The sequence below is a fragment of the Saimiri boliviensis genome, chromosome 1, assembly GCF_048565385.1.
Source record: "Saimiri boliviensis isolate mSaiBol1 chromosome 1, mSaiBol1.pri, whole genome shotgun sequence".
In the NCBI taxonomy this organism is placed as follows: Eukaryota; Metazoa; Chordata; class Mammalia; order Primates; family Cebidae; genus Saimiri; species Saimiri boliviensis.
Window position 1 is genome coordinate 140,660,398 of NC_133449.1, and position 21,493 is coordinate 140,681,890.

General features: G+C 47.5%; 1 protein-coding gene across 21 annotated transcripts in view; it reads left to right on the plus strand.

Moving 5' to 3' along the window:
* The window catches only part of FANCA (FA complementation group A), a 92,929-nt gene that overhangs the window by 14,477 nt on the left and 56,959 nt on the right, over window positions 1-21,493 (plus strand). For all 21 annotated transcript variants that reach the window (XR_012519060.1, XM_074405338.1, XM_074405360.1 and 18 more), the window contains 4 exons: window positions 5,465-5,577; window positions 7,996-8,078; window positions 12,964-12,997; window positions 13,472-13,538. Coding sequence is in view for 20 of the 21 variants with exons in the window: in XM_074405338.1 (XP_074261439.1) it covers window positions 5,465-5,577; window positions 7,996-8,078; window positions 12,964-12,997; window positions 13,472-13,538 (297 nt within the window). In the remaining variant the exon portion in view is untranslated. The remainder of the gene's footprint in view (window positions 1-5,464; window positions 5,578-7,995; window positions 8,079-12,963; window positions 12,998-13,471; window positions 13,539-21,493) is intronic.

The window sequence follows — 21,493 nt, forward strand, 5'->3', positions numbered from 1 at the left end:
GGCACGTGCCTGTAATCCCAGCTACTCGGGAGGCTGAGGCAGGAGAATTGCCTGAACCCAGGAGGCGGAGGTTGCGGTGAGCCGAGATCGCGCCATTGCACTCCAGCCTGGGTAACAAGAGCGAAACTCCGTCTCAAAAAAAAAAAAAAAAAAAAACCAAAAAAGAAACATCCAGGTAAGTGTGACTGATAGAATACATGCAGCTACTTTTATTCTCTCCTGTAATCCCCTTAGGAGTCAAAAAAGGGAATTTATAAAAAGTATAAAGCCATAAAGATAGGAGAGTATAGGAGAGGAGGTAACAGAAAGAAGCAAAACATTTTGTTGTTTTTGTTTTGTTTTGTTTTGTTTTCTTTTGAGACAGTCTTGCTCTCTCAGGCTAGAGTGTAGTGGCACAATCTCGTCACTGCACCCTCTTCCTCCTGGGTTCAAGAGATTCTCTTGTCTCAGCCTCCCTACTAGCTGGGATTACAGGTGCCTGCCACAATGCCCGGCTAGTTTTTGTATTTTTATTAGAGACGGAGTTTCGCCTTGTTGACCAGGCTGATCTCGAACTCTTGACCTCAGGTGGTCGGCCTGCCTCAGCCTCCCAAAGTGCTGGGATTACAGGCATGAGCCACTGCACCCACTTGTAAACAAAGCTTTGGAAGCAGGAAACACATGGACCAATAATAATGACTTAGCAAACCTGAGGAAAACGTATCCTCAGACAGCAGTGTGGAAAGAAGAGACCCAGTTTAGCTTATTCTCTTGATTGCTGAAAGCGCAAGGATTGGCAGCCTCAGGTTCCTCTGTAGGTAGGGGTGAAATACTCAGGAAGCATTGACTGGAAGTGTAGGGAAATGACATCTGGAACCTTGGACCCCCTCCCTTTCTCCTCTCCTAAGCCAGCAGAAGGCAGGAGGTTTATGTGTTATTCTCTTTAGTTTGGGGAAACTGTGATGTACAGTCAAAAATAGCATACTGAGCCAGGTGCTTGAGGCCAGGAGCTTGAGATCACCCTGGGCAACATAGCAAGACCCCATCAACATTAAAAAAAGAAAATGCTGTACTGAAACTAGGTGGTGGTGTTACATATGCTCACGTCAGGATTTATATATAGGTATGTCTCTATATATTTATTCATTTATTTATCTTGTTTATTGTTTTTTCCTTTTTTTTTTTTTTTTTTTTGAGATGGAGTGTCGCTCTGTCACCAGGCTGGAGTGCAATGGCGTGATCTCGGCTCACTGCAGCCTCCGCCTCTTGGGTTCAGGCAATTCTCCTGCCTCGGCCTCCTGAGTAGCTGGGAGTACAGGCGTGTGCCACCATGCCCAGCTAATGTTTGTATTTTTAGTAGAAACGGGGTTTCACCGTTTTGACAAGGATGGTCTCGATCTCTTGAACTCGTGATCCACCCGCTTCGGCCTCCCAAAGTGCTGGGATTATAGGCATGAGCCACCGCGCCCGACCGATTGATTTATTTTTTGAGATGGAGTCTTGTTCTGTTGCCCAGGCTGGATGCAGTGGTGCGATCTTGGCTCACTGCGACCTCCGCCTCCCAGGTTCAAGTAATTCTTTTGCCTCATCCTCCCAAGTAGCTGGAATTACAGGTGCCCGCTACTATGCCCAGCTAATTTTTGTATTTTCAGTAGAGACAGGGTCTTACTGCCTTGGCCAGGCTGGCCTTGAACTCCTGACCTCAGGCAGTTCACCCACGTCAGCCTCCCAAAATGCTAGGATTACAGGCGTGAGCTACTGTACCCAGCCTACCTCAGGACTGTTTGTTTTTTTGATTTAGGGTCTTGCTTTGTCTCCCAGGCTGGATGGAGTTCAGTCTTACAATCACAACTCACTGCAGCTTTAATCTCCTGGGCTCAAGTGATCCTTCCACTTAACCCTCCCGAGTACTTTGTACTACAGGCATGAGCCACCATACCTAGGTAATTTAAAATTTTTTTTTTGTTTTTTTGAGACGGAGTCTCCCTCTTGTTGCCAGGCTGGAGTGCAGTGATGTGATCTCGGCTCACTGCCGCATCCGTTTCCTGGCTTTAAGCAATTCTCTTGTCTCAGCCACCATGCCCAGCTAATTTTTTGTATCTTTAGTAGAGTTGTGGTTTCACTATGTTGGCCAGGCTGGTCTTGATCTCTTGACCTGTAATCCACCCTCCTCGGCTTCCCAAAGTGCTGGGGTTACAGGCCTGTGCCACTGTGCCTGGCCTAAACTATTTTTTAAGATGGAGTTTTGCTTTTGCCTAGGCTGGAGTGCAGTGGCACGATCTCTACTCACTGCAACCTTTGCCTTTTGGTTTTAAGCAGTTATATGGCCTCAGCCTCCTGAGTAGCTGGGATTACAGGTGCCCACTAACATGCCTGGCTAATTTTTTTTTTTGAGACAGTTTCGCTCTTGTTACCCAGGCTGGAGTGCAATGGCGCAATCTTGGCTCACTGCAACCTCTGCCTCCTGGGTTCAAGCAATTCTCTGGCCTCAGCTTCCCGAGTAGTTGGGAATACAAGCACGCGCCACCATGTCCAGCTAATTTTTTGTATTTTTAGTGGAGACGGGGTTTCACCATGTTGACCAGGATGGTCTCGATCTTTTGACCTCATGATCCACCCACTTTGGCCTCCCAAAGTGCTGGGATTACAGGCGTGAGCCACCGCGCCCCCCTCTTTTTTTTTTTTTAAACAGAGATAGGGTTTCACCATTTTGGCCAGTTTGGTCTCCAACTCCTGATGTCATGACTGCCCACCTTGGCCTCCCAAAGTAATTGGATTACAGGTGTGAGCTACTGCGCCCTACCGTAACTTTTTTTTTTTTTGAGACGGAGTTTCACTCTTGTTACCCAGGCTGGAGTCCAATGGCGCGATCTCGGCTCACCGCAACCTCCGCCTCCCGGGTTCAAGCAATTCTCCTGCCTCAGCCTCCTGAGTAGCTGGGATTACAGGCACGCGCCAACATGCCCAGCTAATTTTTTGTATTTTTAGTAGAGACGGGGTTTCACCATGTTGACCAGAATGGTCTCGATCTCTCGACCTTGTGATCCACCCGCCTCGGCCTCCCAAAGTGCTGGGATTACAGGCTTGAGCCACCGTGCCCGGCTGCATTTTTTTTAAGTAGAGATGGGATTTCACCATGTTGGCCAGTCTGGTCTTGAACTTCTGACCTTGTGATATGCCAACCGTGGCCTCCCAAAGTGCTGGGATTGCAGGCGTGAGCCACTCTTGTCAGACCAAATTTTTTTTTAATAAATGCAAGGGGATCTTTTCCTCATACCAAAACAATTCAACATGCATTAAAGGACAAAAAAATGATGAGTATATAAAAGTAGTAGAAGAAATCATGCAAGACTTTTTATTTTTGAGACAGAGGCTTGCTCTGTCGCCCAGGCTGGAGTGCAGTTGCATGATCTTGGCTCACTGCAGCCTCTGCCCTCCGTGTTCCAGTGATTCTCTTGCCTTAGTCTTCAGGTAGCTGAGATTACAGGCTCATGCCACCATAGCTAGTTAATTTTTGTATTTTTAGTAGAAACAGGATTTCACCATATTGGCCAGGCTTGTGTTCAACTCCTGACCTCAGGTGATCCGTCTAACTTGGCCTCCCAAAGTGCTAGGATTACAGGTGTGAGCCACTTTGCCTGTCCAGGAAAAATATTTTCATAATCTTGAAGTAGGAATGCTTAAATATGACATAAAACCCAGAAGCTGTAAAAGATCAGTAAACTTAATTCCATGAAAAACATGCTTTCTGGCCAGGCACGGTGGCTCATGGCTGTCACCCGAGCACTTTGGGAGGCCGAGTCAGATGGATCACCTGAGGTCAGCCGTTCAAGACCAGCCTGATTAACATGGTGAAATCTTGTCTTTATTAAAAATACAAATATTAATGGGATGTGATGGCATGTGCCTGTAATCTCAGCTACTCGGGAGGCTGAGGCAGGAGAATTGCTTGAACCTGGGAGGCAGAGGTTACAGTGAGCTGAAATCACGCCATTGCACTCCAGCCTGGGCAACAAGAGTGAAACTTCATCTCCAGTGAAAAAAAAAAAAAGCTGCTTCCTAGTATATACACACCTAATGTCAGAGCACCAAAATCTATGAAGCAAAAATGGGCAGAATTAAAGGGAGAAATAGACATTTCAGCAATAATAATTAGAGATTTCAATACCCCCTTTCAGTAGTAAGTAGAACAAGTCAGATTAACAATGATATAGAAGTTGAATGCTGCAAACTGGCTGACCTGACTGACAGTCAGTAATAGCAGAATGCTATTTGTAAGTCCAAATGCAACAGTCCCCAGGATAGGTTGTAAGGTTCAGGCCATGGTTGGGCACGGCTCACACCCGTAATTCCACCACTTTGGGAGGCCGAGGCAGGCAGACCACGATCTGAGGTCAGGAGTTACGTATAGACTAGCCTGGCCAACATGGTGAAACCCCATCTCTAGTAAAAATACAATAATTAGCCGGCCTTGGTGGCAGGTGCCTGTAATCCCAGCTACTTGGGAGGCTGAGGCAGGAGAATCGCTTGAATCTGGGAGGTGTAAGTTGCTGTGAGCTGAGATTGTGCTGTTGCGCTCCAGCCTGGACGACGAGCGAAACTGTCTGAAAAAAGAAAAATAAAAAAAAAGTCCGGCCATAAAACAAATAGGAGGCCGGGCGCGGTGGCTCAAGCCTGTAATCCCAGCACTTTGGGAGGCCGAGACGGGTGGATCACGAGGTCAAGAGATCGAGACCATCCTGGTCAACATGGTGAAACCCCGTCTCTACTAAAGGTGCAAAAAATTAGCTGGGCATGGTGGCGCGTGCCTGTAATCCCAGCTACTCAGGAGGCTGAGGCAGGAGAATTGCCTGAACCCAGGAGGCGGAGGTTGCGGTGAGCCGAGATCGCGCCATTGCACTCCAGTCTGGGTAACAAGAGTGAAACTCCGTCTCACAAAAAAAAAAAAAAAAAAAAAAAACAAATAGGAATAAATTTAGAAGGGTTGAAATCGTTCAAAATACTTTCTCCATCCATAAATGAGTTTACTTAGAATCAGCAACAGAAGGGAATTGGGAAAATCCACAATATTTGGAAGTTAAACAGCATACTGTGAAATAATCAATGGGTCAAAGAAGTCACAAGGAAAGTGAGAAAATAACGTGAGGTTTGGCACAGCAGCTCGCACTAGTAATCTCAGAGCTTTGGAAGGCCTGGGTGGGAGTCTTGAGCCTAGGAGTTTTGAGAGCAGCTTGGGCAAGGTAGTAATACCTCCAGCTGGGTGTGGTGGTACATGCCTGTTGTCCCAGCTACTCAGTAGGCTAAAGAGTAAGGATTACTTGAGCCTGGGAGGTCGAAGCTGCTGTGAACTGTGATGGCACCACTGCACTCCTGCCTGGGTGAAGTGAAAATCTGTCTCAAAAAAAAAAAAAAAAAAAAAAAAAAAAAAACCACCTAATGATGGGATTGAGTTGAGCCAGGCATCCCTATCCGTGTTTGTCTCCAGCCATCCCGACATGCATGGTGTGGGAGCGTGGCTCTTCAGGAACCTGTGCTGCCTCTGTGAACAGATAGAAGCATCCTGCCAGCATGCCGATGTCACCAGAGCCATACTTTCTGGTATGTTCATCAAAAGACGTGCGTTCTTGGGTAAAACTCATTTTGATCAGTGGTAACATGCCTTTTGCTGTCACAAGCTCTGGGAAGCAGAACAGCCTCTCTCTACCCGTGGCCATTGGAACCTGGTGTGACAACCTCCCAGTCTGAACCTGTTGTGGGTTCGCATTTAACTTGACTGTTGTGGAAATAATAGTAAGTTGGCCCATTGCCTTGTGTTAAGTATTTCCACGCACCTTTCTCATAAAGTGACCCCAGCTGCTTCTGTTCTGAACCAGGAGACCCTTGCTTTGGCAGTAATTCCTGAGGACGGACATTAGGAGAAAACCTTGGGACTGTAACGTCCCCCCATAAACTAAGAAGGTGCCGAGAGACCAGAGAATGGCTTGGACGAGTGCATCTTTTTTTTTTTTTTTTTTTTTTTTTTTTTTTTTTTTTGAGACGGAGTTTCGCTCTTGTTACCCAGGCTGGAGTGCAATGGCGTGATCTCGGCTCACCGCAACCTCCGCCTCCTGGGCTGAGGCAATTCTCCTGCCTCAGCCTCCTGAGTAGCTGGGATTACAGGCACACGCCACCATGCCCAGCTAATTTTTTGTATTTTTAGTAGAGACGGGGTTTCACCATGTTGACCAGGATGGTCTTGATCTCTTGACCTCGTGATCCACCCGCCTCGGCCTCCCAAAGTGCTGGGATTACAGGCTTGAGCCACCGAGCCCGGCCGGACGAGTGCATCTTAATTAGTAGTTGGGTTTGTCAGGACTTACATCCAGGGCTTTCCTGGACAGCGGCAGGAGACTCCATCTCCACACTGCGTTTGGGCTGACTTTCTGGCTCTTTGCTTGCTGTGTTTAGCGATGAGACTGTTTTCCTTGTTGAATTCTCAAATCCTCTCTAGGATGTTTGGGTTCTCAGGGACACCTACTGAGAGACCGGTCCCACTACAGATGACACCTACAGATAAAAATTAGATGAGAAACTCACCTGTCAGGTAGCTCTTGGGTTTTTTCCTTTGCAAAAGACACTCCTTTTTCCTAAAATTTCTTGGTGGCATCAGCGACTTAGCATTCCTGAGTGCCTATAATCTGGTTCCAGATAGGTTAAATCACGTTTAGAAAATCGTTCTGATTTTGGTCCTCTTGATCTTAATTTTTAAAAAGCTATGAATGTGTTTCCTCCCCCATGACGTTCCTCAGACTAGGATGCTTCTGGGTTCCTCTAGACCCTCTAACATTGGAGATTGGCAGGCGAGATGATACGTAAGACCTCTGTTGGAAGCCACGTTTACTAGAGAGAAAAAAACTTCAGCTGGGCATGGTGGCTCACGCTTGTAAACAATTCTAGCATTTTGTGAGGCTGAGACGGGTGGATCACAACATCAGGAATTCAAGACCAGCCATGGTGGCTCACGCCTGTAATCCCAGCACTTTGGGAGGCCGAGGCAGGTGTATCACGAGGTCGGGACATCGAGACGGTCCTGGCCAGCATAGTGAAACCCCATCTCTCCTAAAAATACAAAAATTAGTTGGGCCTGGTGGCGTGTGCCTGTAATCCCAGCCGCTCGGGAGGCTGAAGGAGAATCACTTGAACCCGGGAGTTGGAGGTTGTAGTGAGCTGCATGCTCCACTGTACTCCAGCCTGGATGACAGAGTGAGACTCTGTCCCCGCTCCCCCCCAAAAAAGGGGTGTGTGTGTGTGTGTGCGCGTGCATGCGTGTATGTGCGTTTGTGTGTATAAATAGCTGGCGGGCCGGGCGCGGTGGCTCATGCCTGTAATCCCAGCACTTTGGGAGGCCGAGGCGGGTGGATCACGAGGTCAAGAGATCGAGACCATCCTGGTCAACGTGGTGAAACCCCGTCTCTACTAAAAATACGAAAAATCAGCCGGGCATGGTGGCTTGTGCCTGTAAGCCCAGCTACTCAGGAGGCTGAGAAACAGAAGAATTGCCTGAACCCAGGAGGCGGAGGTTGCGGTGAGCGGAGATCGCACCATTGCACTCCAGCCTGGGTAACAAGAGCGAAACTCCGTCTCAAAAAAAAAAAAAAAGAAAAACAAACAAACAAAAACAACAACAACAAAAAATAAATTAGCTGGCACTGCAGCCTGGGCAACAGAGTGAGATTCCATCTCAAAAAAAAAAAGGAAAAAAATGCTTACTATAAACTTGATTAATTTTAAGTATTTCCCTTTCAAAGAGAATTGCACAAGGAAAAATCTGGCTTATCTAAGAGTTCTGATTGGTTGGGTTTGGTGAATGACTGTGTGCCTGTGCAGGGTTCCCCTCAGGTTAGGAGCAGCTCACAGGGGTCCTGGTTGGCCCAAGCCATATGCACACCTGCCCCTCTGAAGTGGATGGTCTGTGCAATTCACAGTTGCTTGGAGACCATGATATATATAAATGCTTTGGTTTTGTGATTTTTTCAGATTTTGTGCAAATGTTTGTTTTGAGGGGATTTCAGAAAAACTTGGATCTGAGAAGAACTGTGGAGCCTGAAAAAATGCCCCAGGTAGGAGGAAAAATAAAGTGAAGTTTGGAGAATTGACCTCCTGAAAATAGACTGCATCCTTAAGAGCAGTCCTTACCCCAGTGTTCAGATGTGTCTTATGTATTTCTTTATTAGAACATGTTACTGTATTTGTGTGTACCTGTGGGTACATGTAATACTTGTTATGTGCATAGAACGTGTAATGATCAAGTGAGGGGGTTTAGAGTATCCATCACCTCGAGTATTTATCATTTCTATGTGCTGGCAACGTTTCACCTACTCCAGTTTTTTTTTTTTTTTTTTTTTTTTGTAATATACATTGGGAGTTTTTTGTTTGTTTGTTTCTTTTTTTTTCTTTTTTTTTTTTTTTAAATAAAGACGGGTTTCACCATGTTGGTCAGGCTGGTCTTGAACTCCTGACCTCAGGTGATTCGCCCACCTTGGCCTCCAAAGTGCTTGGATTACAGGCCTGAGCAATTGCGCCTGGCCTGTAATATACATTGTTACCTATAGCCACATTGCTCTACTATGGAACATTAGAACTACTTCTCTCTAGCTGTGTGTTTGTACCCCTTCACCAGCTCTGCTGTCCCCCACCCCATATACCTGTCCCATCTCTGGTATCTCTCATTATACTCTCTACCTCCATAAGATCCACCTTTTTTTTTTCCTTTTTTCTGTAGATGGAGTCTTTCTTGTTCTGTCACCAGGCTGGAGTGCAGTGGCGTGATTCCAGCTCACTGCAACTTCTGTTTTCTGGTTTCAAGCAGTTCTCCTTGCCTCAGCCTCCTGAGCAGCTGGGACTGCAGGCACGTACTACCACTCCTGGCTAAATGTTTCTGTATTTTTAGTAGAGACAGTGTTTCGCCATGTTGGCCAGGATGGTCTCAATCTCTTGACCTCATGATCCGCCTGCCTTGGCCTCCCAAAGTGCTGGAATTACAGGCGTGAGCCACCGCGCCTGGCCAGGATCCTCTGTTTAACTCCCACACATGAGTGATAATAACGCGCAATATTTGTCCTTCTGTGCCTGGCTCATTTCACCTAGTACAATGGACTTTGGGTTTCATTCCATTTGCTGTGAATGACAGAATTTTACTTAAAAAAAAATTTGCTGAGGCTGGATTCAGTGGCTCAGGCCTGCGATCCCAGCACTTCCGGAGGCCAAGGCAGGTGGATCCCCTGAGATCAGGAGGTCAAGACCAGCCAAACCAACATGGTGAAACCCCCCTCTATTAAAAATACAAAAAAATTAGCCAGGTATGGTGGCGCATGCCTGTAGTCCCAGCTACAGGCAGAGAGGCAGGAGAATCACTTTAACTTTGGAGGTGGAGGTTATACTGTGACGAGAACATATCCCTGCGCTGCAGCCTGGGCAACAGAGAGAGACTCCATCAAAGGTGAAGAGTATTCCATTGTGTGTATATACCACACCCAGCGAGTTTTTTATTTTTAGTAGAGATGGTATTTCACCATTTTGATCAGGATGTTCTGGAACTCCTGACCCGTGATCTGCCAGCCTCAGCCTCCCAAAGTGCTGGGATTACAGGCATGAGCCACTGTACCCAGTGCTTTTTAGTTTAGTATGGTCCCATTTGTCTTTTTTTTTTTTTTTTTTCTTTTTTTTTGCCTGTGCCTTTGAGGTCTTAGCCCTAAAATCTTTGCTCAGACCAGTGTCCTGAAGTGTTTCCCCCTTGTCATTTCATAGTTTTGGGACTTACATGTAAATCTTTATCCATTTTGAGTTGATTGTTGTATATAGTGAGAGATACGGGTTCTGTTTCGTTCTGCATATAGATAACCAGTTTTCCCAGCACTTTTTTTTTTTTTTTTTTTTGGAGACAGTCTTTTTTTTTTTTTTTTTTTTTTTTTTGAGACGGAGTTTCGCTCTTGTTGCCCAGGCTGGAGTGCAATGGCGCGATCTCGGCTCACGGCAACCTCCGCCTCCTGGGTTCAGGCAATTCTCCTGCCTCGGCCTCCCGAGTAGCTGGGATTACAGGCACGCACCACCATGCCCAGCTAATTTTTTTGTATTTTTAGTAGAGACGGGGTTTCACCATGTTGACCAGGATGGTCTCGATCTCTCGACCTCGTGATCCACCCGCCTCGGCCTCCCAAAGTGCTGGGATTACAAGCTTGAGCCACCGCGCCCGGCCTGGAGACAGTCTTGCTCTGCTACCCAGGCTGAAGTGCAGTGGCTGGATCTCGGCTCACTGCAACCTCCACCTCCCAGTACCAAATGATCCTCCTGCCCTCAGCCTCCCGAATAGCTGGGACTACAGGCGCCCGCCACCATGCCTGGATAATTTTTTTGTATTTTTAGTAGAGATGATGTTTCGCCATATTGGTCATGGTGGTCTAGAACTCCTGAACTCAGGCAATCCACCTGCCTCGACCCTTCAAAGTGCTGGGATTAAAGGCTTGAGCCACTGTGCCCGGCCTCCCAACACGATTTTCCATTTTTTGAACAGTCTGTTCCTTCCCTCACTTATCTTTTTGAAATTTTTGTCTAAAATGAGCTGGCTGTGGCCAGGCATAGTGGCTCATGCCTGTAAATCCAGCATTTTGGGAAGCCAAGGTGGGAGGATTACCTGAGGTCAGGAGTTTGAGACCAACCTGGCCAACATGGCGAAACCGTCTGTACTAAAAATATATAAAATTAGCTGGGTGTAGTGGCACACACCTGTAGTCCCAGCTACTTAGGAGGCTGAGGCAGAAGAATCACTTAAACCCAAGAGGCGGAGGTTGCAGTGAGCCGAGATTGCACCGTTGCATTCCAGCATGGGTGACAGAGCAAGACGCCTCAAAAAAAATTTTTTTTTTTTTTTTTTTTTCGTAGAGACAGGGTTTCACCATGTTGGCCATGATGGTCTCGATCTCCTGACCTCATGATCCACCTGCCTCGGCCTCCCAAAGTGCTGGGATTACAGGGATGAGCCACTGTGCCCGGCCAAAAAAAAATTTAAAAAAACAATGAGCTGACTATAAAGTTAATGGATTTATTTCTGGATTCTCTATTCTGTTTCGTTCTATGTATTTACATCAACGTTATGCTGTTTTCATTTCTGTCGCTTTCTAGTATATTTTGATATCAAGCAGTGTGATGTCTACGGCTTTGTCCTTTTCACTCAGGATTGCTTTGGTTATCTGTATTTTTTTTCCATGTGAATTTTAGAATCTTTTTTTCTGTTTCTGTGAAGAATATGATCGGTATTTTGATAGAGATTGCATTGAATCCGTAGATTGCTTTGGGTACATCCCAAATTTTCATTCCCTTTTGGTTGTTCCTGAACCAGTGGCTCACATTTTGCCTGTACTGCAGTCTGTGGGCGTTGAGAAAGCCTGTTTTACTGTTGCCATCAGTTGCTCCCTGCGTAGTAGCATGCTTTAAATCAAGAAGATGTGAAGAAGGGAAATGGGCAGTGATACCTCTCACCATCTCCAGAGGTGTTGAGGGTGAAAGCCTTCAGTTCCACAGCCCAGAGTCAAGGCCCTACTTTACTGTCTTCACCAAGTACTTCGGCAAAACGCTGTCCCTGCAAAAGTCAGTGTCCTGCCCAGCCCTAGGTTCAGAGCCTCAGGCCATGTCCGGAGCAGTCCTGAGTAATTCCAGAAAGTTTGGCCTTTTTTCTCTATCTGGTTCCCTTCAGTATTGGGATAATTTCTAGGTCTACGAGGAAGTTTTAAACGTTGACCTCTTTGTTAAGTCAGTTTCTTACTTTACTTTATTTTTATTTTATTTTATTTTATTTTTGAGACAGAGTTTCGCTCTTGTTACCCAGGCTGGAGTGCAATGGCGCGATCTCGGCTCACCGCAACCTCCGCCTCCCGGGTTCAGGCAATTCTCCTGCCTCAGCCTCCTGAGTAGCTGGGATTACAGGCACACGCCACCATGCCCAGCTAATTTTTAGTATTTTTAGTAGAGACGGGGTTTCACCATGTTGACCAGGATGGTCTCGATCTCTTGACCTCGTGATCCGCCCGCCTCGGCCTCCCAAAGTGCTGGGATTACAGACTTGAGCCACCGCGCCCGGCTATTTTATTTTATTTTTTAAGACAGGGTTTCACCATGTTGGTCAGGCTGGTCTTGAACTCCCAGCCTCAGGTGATCCGCCTGCCTTGGCCTCCAAAGTGCTTGAATTACAGGCATGAGCCACCACGCCCGGTCCCTTACTTTACTTTAGAATAACAAGTATTTTTTTTTTTTTTTTGAGATGGAGTTTCGCTCTTGTTACCCAGGCTGGAGTGCAATGGCGCAATCTTGGCTCACCGCAACCTCCGCCTCCTGGGTTCAAGCAATTCTCCTGCCTCAGCCTCCTGAGTAGCTGGGATTACAGGCATGCACCACCATGCCCAGCTACTTTTTTTTTTTTTTTTTTTGAGACGGAGTTTCGCTCTTGTTACCCAGACTGGAGTGCAATGGCGCGATCTTGGCTCACCACAACCTCTGCCTCCTGGGTTCAGGCAATTCTCCTGCCTCAGCCTCCTGAGTAGCTGGGATTACAGGCACGAGCCACCATGCCCAGCTAATTTTTTGTATTTTTAGTAGAGACGGGGTTTCACCATGTTGACCAGGATGGTCTTGATCTCTTGACCTCGTGATCCACCCGCCTCGGCCTCCCAAAGTGCTGGGATTACAGGCTTTAGCCACCGTGCCCGGCCTACAGGCAAGCGCCACCATACCCAGCTACTTTTTTGTATTTTTAGCAGAGACGGGGTTTCACCATGTTTACCAGGATGGTCTCGATCTCTCGACCTCGTGATCATCCCGCCTCGGCCTCCCGAAGTGCTGGGATTACAGGCTTGAGCCGCCGCGCCCGGCTAGAATAACAAGTATTAATTCTCTTGTGTGATGCAGGTACGTGAACATTACAAAGTGATGGTCATTTGTACTCTGTTTTGACAGGTCGCGGTTGATGTACTGCAGAGAATGCTGATTTGTAAGTTAATTGCTCTGTGGCCCAGTTTGTAAATGGCTTAGTTTGCTTTTTAACAATTCTGGCAGTTTTCTGTCTTTCCATGTGAAGTATTTCTCCTCTGTATGTTTTGCTGTGTAGAGTCCTGGTACTGGAATGCCCTTGTTTTGGTTGTAATTTGGTATTAATTTACCTTTTACTTCTTATTCTGGCTTCCAATTCCTAGTGGCTTTAGATTTAATTTAATTTTTAGAGCTATGAAGGCATACCACGTTAATCTGTGGTTAAGAGGGAAGCGTTTTATTTTCTCTGTGTTTTCATTAACTTTAAAGGCTTACAGATTGCAGTAGCACTGAGGGAGGGCACTGAGAAGTCTTGATGGATGTGGGCCCTGTGGGGAGTTGGACATTGATCTGCAGTCTGAAGGCACTTGGGGACTGTTGCTGGTGGAGCGTCACTGTGCTGATGTCTGTTTTCTGTTCCTGGCTCTGTCATCAGTTGCACTTGATGCTTTAGCTGCTGGAGTACAGGAGGAGTCCTCCACTCACAAGACCTTGAGGTGCTGGTATGTTCCTGAGGGTGGCCTGCCTGAGGCCAGTGGGGAGGTTCCTGCGACCTTAAAAAGCCAAGATATCCTACTCTTGAGCACACTTCCTCTGCCAGTTAGGATAACGTGTGTGAGGTGAAGGTGTCGTTGGGAGAGCCCTGGGGTGCTCTAGTCAGCCTTTTCCCTGTGAGGGTGAGGTTGGAAGGGCGCCCCAATGTAGGAGCGTGTTCTGCCTCTGGAAGTCCTGCACCAACGCTTTGTCCCACATAGTGTGCCCCGGTGACCTCCTCCCCTGTCTGGAGTCTCCCCTTGTTCTTCCTTCCCTAGGTATTGTCCAGGCTTTAGAGTTCACCCTGTCTCAGGGACCCCCAGATTTCTAGAACACCCTGTAGCCATGCCTCTATGGACTTTTAAACTCTGCCTGCCCTCCACGGGTCCTGCTCAGATTCACCAGTAGTCAAAGCTTTGCCCTATTTGCCTTTTTCTCTCCACGGCTCTGTAGAGATGCGCAGATACGCTTACAGGTGGGCAGGTGAAAGCTGAGGAGTGGGGGTTTGGCGGAAGGTGAATGTTAGGGTTTGGTGGAAATGGGGCTCTGGGGTTTGCTTTCTTTGAATGTTGACAGGGGACCTTGAAGTGAAGTCTTAAGAAACCAGTAGAGCCAGGCGTGGTGGCTCAAGCCTGTAATCCCAGCACTTTCGGAGGCCAAGGCAGGTGGATCATGAGGTCAAGAGATCGAGACCATCCTGGTCAACATGGTGAAACCCCATCTCTACTAAAAATACAAAAAATTAGCTGGGCATGGTGGTGCGCACCTGTAGTCCCAGCTACTCAGGAGGCTGAGGCAGGAGAATTGCCTGAACCCAGGAGGCGGAGGTTGCGGTGAGCCGAGATCGCGCCATTGCACTCCAGCCTGGGCAACAAGAGCGAAACTGGGTCTCAAAAAAAAAAAAAAAAAAAAAAACACCGGTAGAATTCCCCACCGTTTCCAGGCCTTGTCAGCCTTTTCATTCTTTGATTGTTTTGTTCATTTCCCATCGCTCACGGTGACTGATCGCTTAATTAAATAGGTTGTACACTTCGGTACTTTTGTTGAAACAGTGAATAAAGCACTGCATGATTTTATGGATGTTTACGTGTGCATCGGTTAGCTTGGGCTGCTGTAACAAAGTGCCAGAGACTGTGTGTGGGTGCAGATGTGTTCTCACAGCCGTGGAGGCTAGAAGTTGGAGGTCAGGGTGCCACCAAGGTTGGGTTCTGGTGAGGACCCTCTTCCTGGCTTTCAGGAGGCCTCCTTTTTCTGTGTCCTTACGAGGTAGAGAGCGGGAGAGCAAACCCTCTGTCTTACCAGGGCAGTCATCTCACGAGGGCCCGACTTTCAGGACCTCATTGCCTAGGCCTTATCAACACCCTACCTCAAATTACTTGACACTGAAAGATGGGGCTTCATCAGAGGAACCTTGTGGGGATACAGTTTAGTCTTGGCTGTGGCAAGTGCATGATTGCTTACACTGGTGGCCTGAGAGTCAGAGAACAACCACTGACCTGCTTTTTACATTTTGTAAATAGTTGGTCATACTTTATTTATTTAATTTTGAGGCGGAGTTTCGCTCTTGTTGTCCAGGCTGGTTTGCAGTGGCATGATCGTAGCTCACTGTAGCCTCTGCCTCCCAGGTTCAATCAGTGCTCCTGCTTCCCCTTTCTTTTTTCTTTTTTTTTTTTTTTTTTTGAGACGGAGTTTCACTCCTGTTACCCAGGCTGGAGTGCAATGGCGCGATCTCGGCTCACCGCAACCTCTGCCTCCTGGGTTCAGGCAATTCTCCAGCTTCAGCCTCCTGAGTAGCTGGGATTACAGGCACGCACCACCATGCCCAGCTAATTTTTTGTATTTTTAGTAGAGACGGGGTTTCACCATGTTGACCAGGATGGTCTCGATCTCTTGACGTCGTGATCCACCCGCCTCGGCCTCCCAAAGTGCTGGGATTACAGGCTTGAGCCACCGTGCCCGGCCTCCTGCTTCCCCTTTCTAAGTAGCTGGGATTATAGGCTTGCGCCACCACACCTGATAAAAGTCTGTAATTTTGTATTTTGTATTTTTAGTAGGAACGGGGTTTTACCATATTGGTCAGTCTGGTCTCAAACTCCTGACCTCAAGTACACCCACCTTGGCCTCCCAAAATGCTGGGATTATAGGTGTGAGCCACCGCACCCAGCCCGTCGATACTTTAAAATCGGACATCCTCTAACAGTCTGGGTGGCCAGCTTCCCTTACACCCTGAGGGCTGTGGTGTCCCAAAGCCCTGCCCTGTGAGGAAGGACAGCGGGGCTGGAAAGTGCATCTGCATGATGTCCCCACCCTGTAGTGTGAGTGTCTTGAGTCTGCACATAGCTGATGTTGTATCATCAGGTGTGTGACCTTGGGGCAGCTCACTGAACGCGTAGGACCCTTGATTTTCTTACCTGGGTAATCGGCATCAAGTGCCCCTTGCTGGCTGCAGGTTGTCAGCCTCACAAGAGGAACTGGGTTTGGTCTGGTGGTCTGTAGGTCTACTGGGCTGTGAGATGCTAGCACACCTCAAGTGCTCTTGACACCTGGCTCTATGACCCCATTCAACTCCAGAACATCCTGTTCTCTCCTTCAAATGGCTCAGGAAACCATAGTCCCTTCCATTCCTTCCTCATCCTCATGGATGGTGCTGGCCTCAGTCCCTGTCGTGACTGCAGTGCCTGAGGCCCTGTGTGCTGGGCTCTGCATGTGAGGCTTGGCACGAGCCTTTGGTGGAGGGGGTTCCATTTCTTAGAGAGTTCCACTGAGGTCCCTTTCGGTGGTCTCCCGCTGCTCCACTCCTGGATGTGGTGCGCGCTGCCCTTCCCATCCTGTTTCTTTCTCCTGTGTCCTCCGCTGCCCTGCTTTGTGGGTTTTGCCGTTGCTTTGTCTCCTTTCTGGTTGAAATGCCTCCTCCTTGGATTCAGTTTCAAGTCTGTGGTTATATTAGTGTAGTACCAGAGTGAGTAGAAAAATTAACACTAAGACAATAGGATGTGAATTGTAGGGTTTTTATTGTTGGCGGCCACAGAGGATTTATGTTTTTTTAACCTGTGGCCCCGAGCTTAGGGGGAGCAAGGCATTTAAGTTGTAAAATTACATTTTTGTTTAGGGGGGCCCAGGGGTATGCGAGGCAAGCTGTTTGTATAGAAGCTAAAGTTAGTGGTTAGTTGCAAGGAGGGGGGGTAGTAGTGGAAATTTTTACTCTTAACACTTTTGAGAATTGTAGTGCAATAATAGTTTGGAGAACGACATTTTTGTCCAGGGCCCAGGTGGCTTTTTTTCTTTCTTTCTTTCTTTTTTTTTTTTTTGGGACGGAGTTTCGTTTTTGTTACCCAGGCTGGAGTGCAATGGCACGATCTCGGCTCACCGCAACCTCCGCCTCCTGGGTTCTGGCAATTCTCCTGCCTCAGCCTCCCGAGTAGCTGGGATTACAGGCACACACCACCATGCCCAGCTAATTTTTAGTATTTTTAGTAGAGACGGGGTTTCACCATGTTGACCAAGTTAGTCTCTATCTCTTGACCTTGTGATCCGCCCGCCTCAGCCTCCCAAAGTGCTGGGATTACAGGCTTGAGCCACTGCGCCCAGCCCTGGCTTTTTTTCTTTTCCTTTTTTTTTTTTTTTTTTTTTGAGATGGAGTTTCCCTCTTGTTACTCGGGCTGGAGTGCAATGGTGCGATCTCAGCTCACCGCAGCATCCGCCTCCTGGGTTCAGGCAGTTCTCCTGCCTCAGCCTCCCGAGTAGCTGGGATTACAGGCGTGCGCCACCATGTGCAGCTAATGTTTTGTATTTTTAGTAGAGACGGGGTTTCACCATGTTGACCAGGATGGTCTCCATCTCTGGACCTCGTGGTCCACCCGCCTCGGCCTCCCAAAGTGCTGGGATTACAGGCTTGAGCCACCGCACCCGGCCAATATATCTGTATTTTCACTAATCTTTGCTTTTTTTTTTTTTTTCTTTTTGTTTTTTGTTTTTTGAGACAGAGTCTCACTCTGTCGCCAGGTGCCAGGCTGGAGTGCAGCTGTGCAATCTCGGCTCACCGCAACCTCCACCTCCTGGGTTCAAGAAATTCTCTTGCCTCAGCCTCCCGAGTAGCTGGGACTACAGGCACGCACCACCATGCCCAGCTAATTTTTGTATTTTTTTTAGTGGAGACAGGGTTTCACCATGTTGGTCAGGATGGTCTCGATCTCTTGACCTTGTGATCTGCCCGCCTCGGCCCCCCAAAGTGCTGGGATTACAGGTGTGAGCCACTGCGCCTGGCTTTTTTTTTTTTTTCTTGTCTTTTCTTTTCTTTTTTTTTTTTTTTTTTTGAAACGGAGTTTCACTTTTGTTGCCCAGGCTGGAGTGCAATGGCACATTCTCGGCTCACCGCAACCTCCGCCTTCTGGGTTTAAGCAATTCTCCTGTCTCAGCCTCCCAAGTAGCTGGGATTACAGGCATGTGCCACCACGTCCGGCTGATTTTTTGCATTTTTAGTAGAGACGGGGTTTCACCATGTTGGCCAAGATGGTCTCGATCTCTTGACGTCGTGATCCACCCTCCTTGGCCTCCCAAAGTGCTGGGATTACAGGCGTGAGCCACTGCGTCCGGCCCCCAGGTGGCTTTTTTATAAGATGGCAGTGCTTAGGCTTTTGTTTTTGTCCCTATTTTATTTCCCCCTATTGTTTGAATATGAATTAAATTATTATTTTTTTTAATTAAGACTTGGTGGCTGGGCGCGGTGACTCAAGCCTGTAATCGCAGCACTTTGGGAGGCCAAGGCGGGTGGATCACGAGGTCCAGAGATCGAGACCATCCTGGTCAACACGGTGAAACCCCGTCTCTACTAAAAATACAAAAAAATTAGCTGGGCATGGTGGCGCGTGCCTGTAATCCCAGCTACTCAGGAGGCTGAGACAGGAGAATTGCCTGAACCCAGGAAGCGGAGGTTGCGGTGAGTAGAGATCGCGCCATTGCACTCCAGCCTGGGTAACAAGAGCGAAACTCCGTCTCAAAAAAAAAAAAAAAGAAAAAAGTCTGGTTGGTTAGTTTGACCCGACGGCTTTTTAGAGAATGGACGGTACTGAGCTTTTTTTTTTTTTTTTTTGAGACGGAGTTTCGCTCTTGTTACCCAGGCTGGAGTGCAATGGCGCGATCTCGGCTCACCGCAACCTCCGCCTCCTGGGTTCAGGCAATTCTCCTGCCTCAGCCTCCTGAGTAGCTGGGATTACAGGCACGCGCCACCATGCCCAGCTAATTTTTTTGTATTTTTAGTAGAGACGGGGTTTCACCGTGTTGACCAGCATGGTCTCAATCTCTTGTCCTTGTGATCCACCCGCCTCAGCCTCCCAAAGTGCTGCGATTACAGGCTTGAGCCACCGTGCCTGGCCATGGTACTGAGCTTTTTAATGGTACAAGTTACTTGAGGAAAAGGGAATGTGGATGAACTTGGCTACTGTTTTTCTTTGGGGGTACCTTTTGGAGGGGAAGAACCCTGGGTGGGTGTGGGGCCCTGCTGCGGGTATGCAGTGGGGATAAGGGCTGGCCACTGGTGCTGTTTGGGGTAGGTTGTTGAGGTTCTGTCCTAGAAAAGCCTGGGGTACGGTGGGGCAACTTTTGGTTCTTTATGGCCTTTTGTAAGTATTTGATTAACCATGGTGGGGGCATTGGACCAGATTTAGCCACTGATTAATGGATGGTTATTGGTTAGGGTGCCCAGGGGGACCCGTTAGAACGTTTTATACTGCTTGAGTGAATTTTGGATTGTAGGTTCCCGTGTTTGGCTACCCCACTTCAAACGACGGCCACTTCAGTTTACACAGTTTAGTTTACAGAATGTGTAGAGTTTTTTTAGTTTTAACTTTTTCCCATATTGTTCTGAAAATCCCATTTTGAAATTGGCCATTATACATTGGAGGGGGCTGCAGGGCCAGGAACTAGATGACCCCATTTGGTTTTTTTGGGGGTTCAGGAACCTGTTTTAACTGTGTTTTTTTGTTTAAGTTCATTTAGATTGAAAAGCTGTAGAGAGAGCCAATTTTAACCAAGATGAATTACACTGAACATAAAGTTATATAGTTTTTAGCTTCTGAATTTTTTTTTTTTTTTTTTTTTTTGAGGCGGAGTTTCGCTCTTGTTACCCAGGCTGGAGTGCAATGGCGCGACCTCGGCTCACCGCAGCCTCCGCCTCTTGGGTTCAGGCAATTCTCCTGCCTCAGCCTCCTGAGTAGCTGGGATTACAGGCACGCGCCACCATGCTTAGCTCATTTTTAGTATTTTTAGTAGAGACGGGGTTTCACCATGTTGACCAGGATGGTCTCGATCTCTTGACCTCGTGATCCACCCGCCTCGGCCTCCCAAAGTGCTGGGATTACAGGCTTGAGCCAACGCGCCCGGCCAGCTTCTGAATTTTTTTAAGAAGTTTTTTTTTTTTTAAATTTAAGACTGGCTTTATTGAGAATTTGAATCAGCAACCTTGCAGTTGCAGGCCCTATACCTTAACTACTAGGCTAACAGGCCACTTGTAGTAAAGGCAGGCAGAAAGTTTCCTTGAGTTATATTCTGGATGCAAATACTGCACCCTGAGGTGGTGTGGCCTGCCTGAAAGCCGGGCGGGGCTGGCGGTTGGCAGAGAAAGGAAAAAAACACTTTTGGTGTCAGTTTAAAACTGAGCTCGCAGCCGCCCTGAGCTCACAGCTGCCAGGCTGGCTGCGAGTTTCTTGTCCCTGTGGTTTTTGGTCGCCCTGACACAGAGACCCTAAAAAGCATTAAATTTTTCTCTCCCTATTTCTCTCTTTTCTTGCTCTCTCCTTTTCTCTCCGCTGCCTTCCTTTCTTGTCCTTTCACCTCTTTCCCTCCTCTATTTTCTTGTCCTCTCTCCTCTCTTCCCTCTTTTGACAGAAGAGACAATTACTCCTTTTTCACCCTAAGTGGGTGAAGAGGGCTGTAGCTTCTTATTTAAGGTTTTATTTTATTTTATTTTAATTTTGAGACGGAGTTTCACTCTTGTTACCCAGGCTGGAGTGCAATGGCGCGATCTCGGCTCACCACAACCTCCGCCTCCTGGGTTCAGGCAATTCTCCTGCCTCAGCCTCCTGAGTAGCTGGGATTACAGGCACGCGCCACCATGCCCAGCTAATTTTTTGTATTTTTAGTAGAGACGGGGGTTTCACCATGTTGACCAGGATGGTCTTGATCTCTTGACCTCGTGATCCACCCGCCTCGGCCTCCCAAAGTACTGGGATTACAGGCTTCAGCCACTGCACCTGGCCTTAAGGTTTGATTTTTTTAAGACAGAGACAAATTACACCCAAGTTGCCGAGGGCAGAATTTTTTCTTAGACATGAAAAAGAGGAAGAATGAGGAAAGAAACAGTGAAGCCTTAATGATAGAAAAGGAATAGGAAAAGGAAAGAGAACAGAGTTATTTCCAGGGACATGAACTCAGTAAAGGTTCCCTGTAGCCAGGGGTCTGTCAGCCACTGTAGAATGTTTTCTACCTTAAGGGAAGCAGGCCTGAACCATTGTATAACAGCCAACAAAAGTTTAACAAAACTGGTGAATTTATAGTACAGACAGAACCCCATATAAGATGGACAGACAAAGGATGGGTGGCCCCCAGATGGGAGACCAGTCTGATATTTGCCCAGCCACGTCCCCAGAGGGATGTTTTAGAGTGTCTTAGGGCTAAGGTGTACACGTATAAACCCCGGGCCTAGTTACCTCAGAATTTTTGGTTTTGAGGTGAATCACCGTTACGCCTTGTGACGCTCCCGTGGAACCGCAGGTGAAGGCCCTCACAAGATCTGTAGCCTACTGGCCGTGGGACTACATATATACACATTTATTCTTACACTTACACAGAGGTTATGGAAAACAACCGAATTCTGATACTCACTATACCAGTTACCAGATGCCAGAGCCTCGGGCAACGTCTCGGGTAG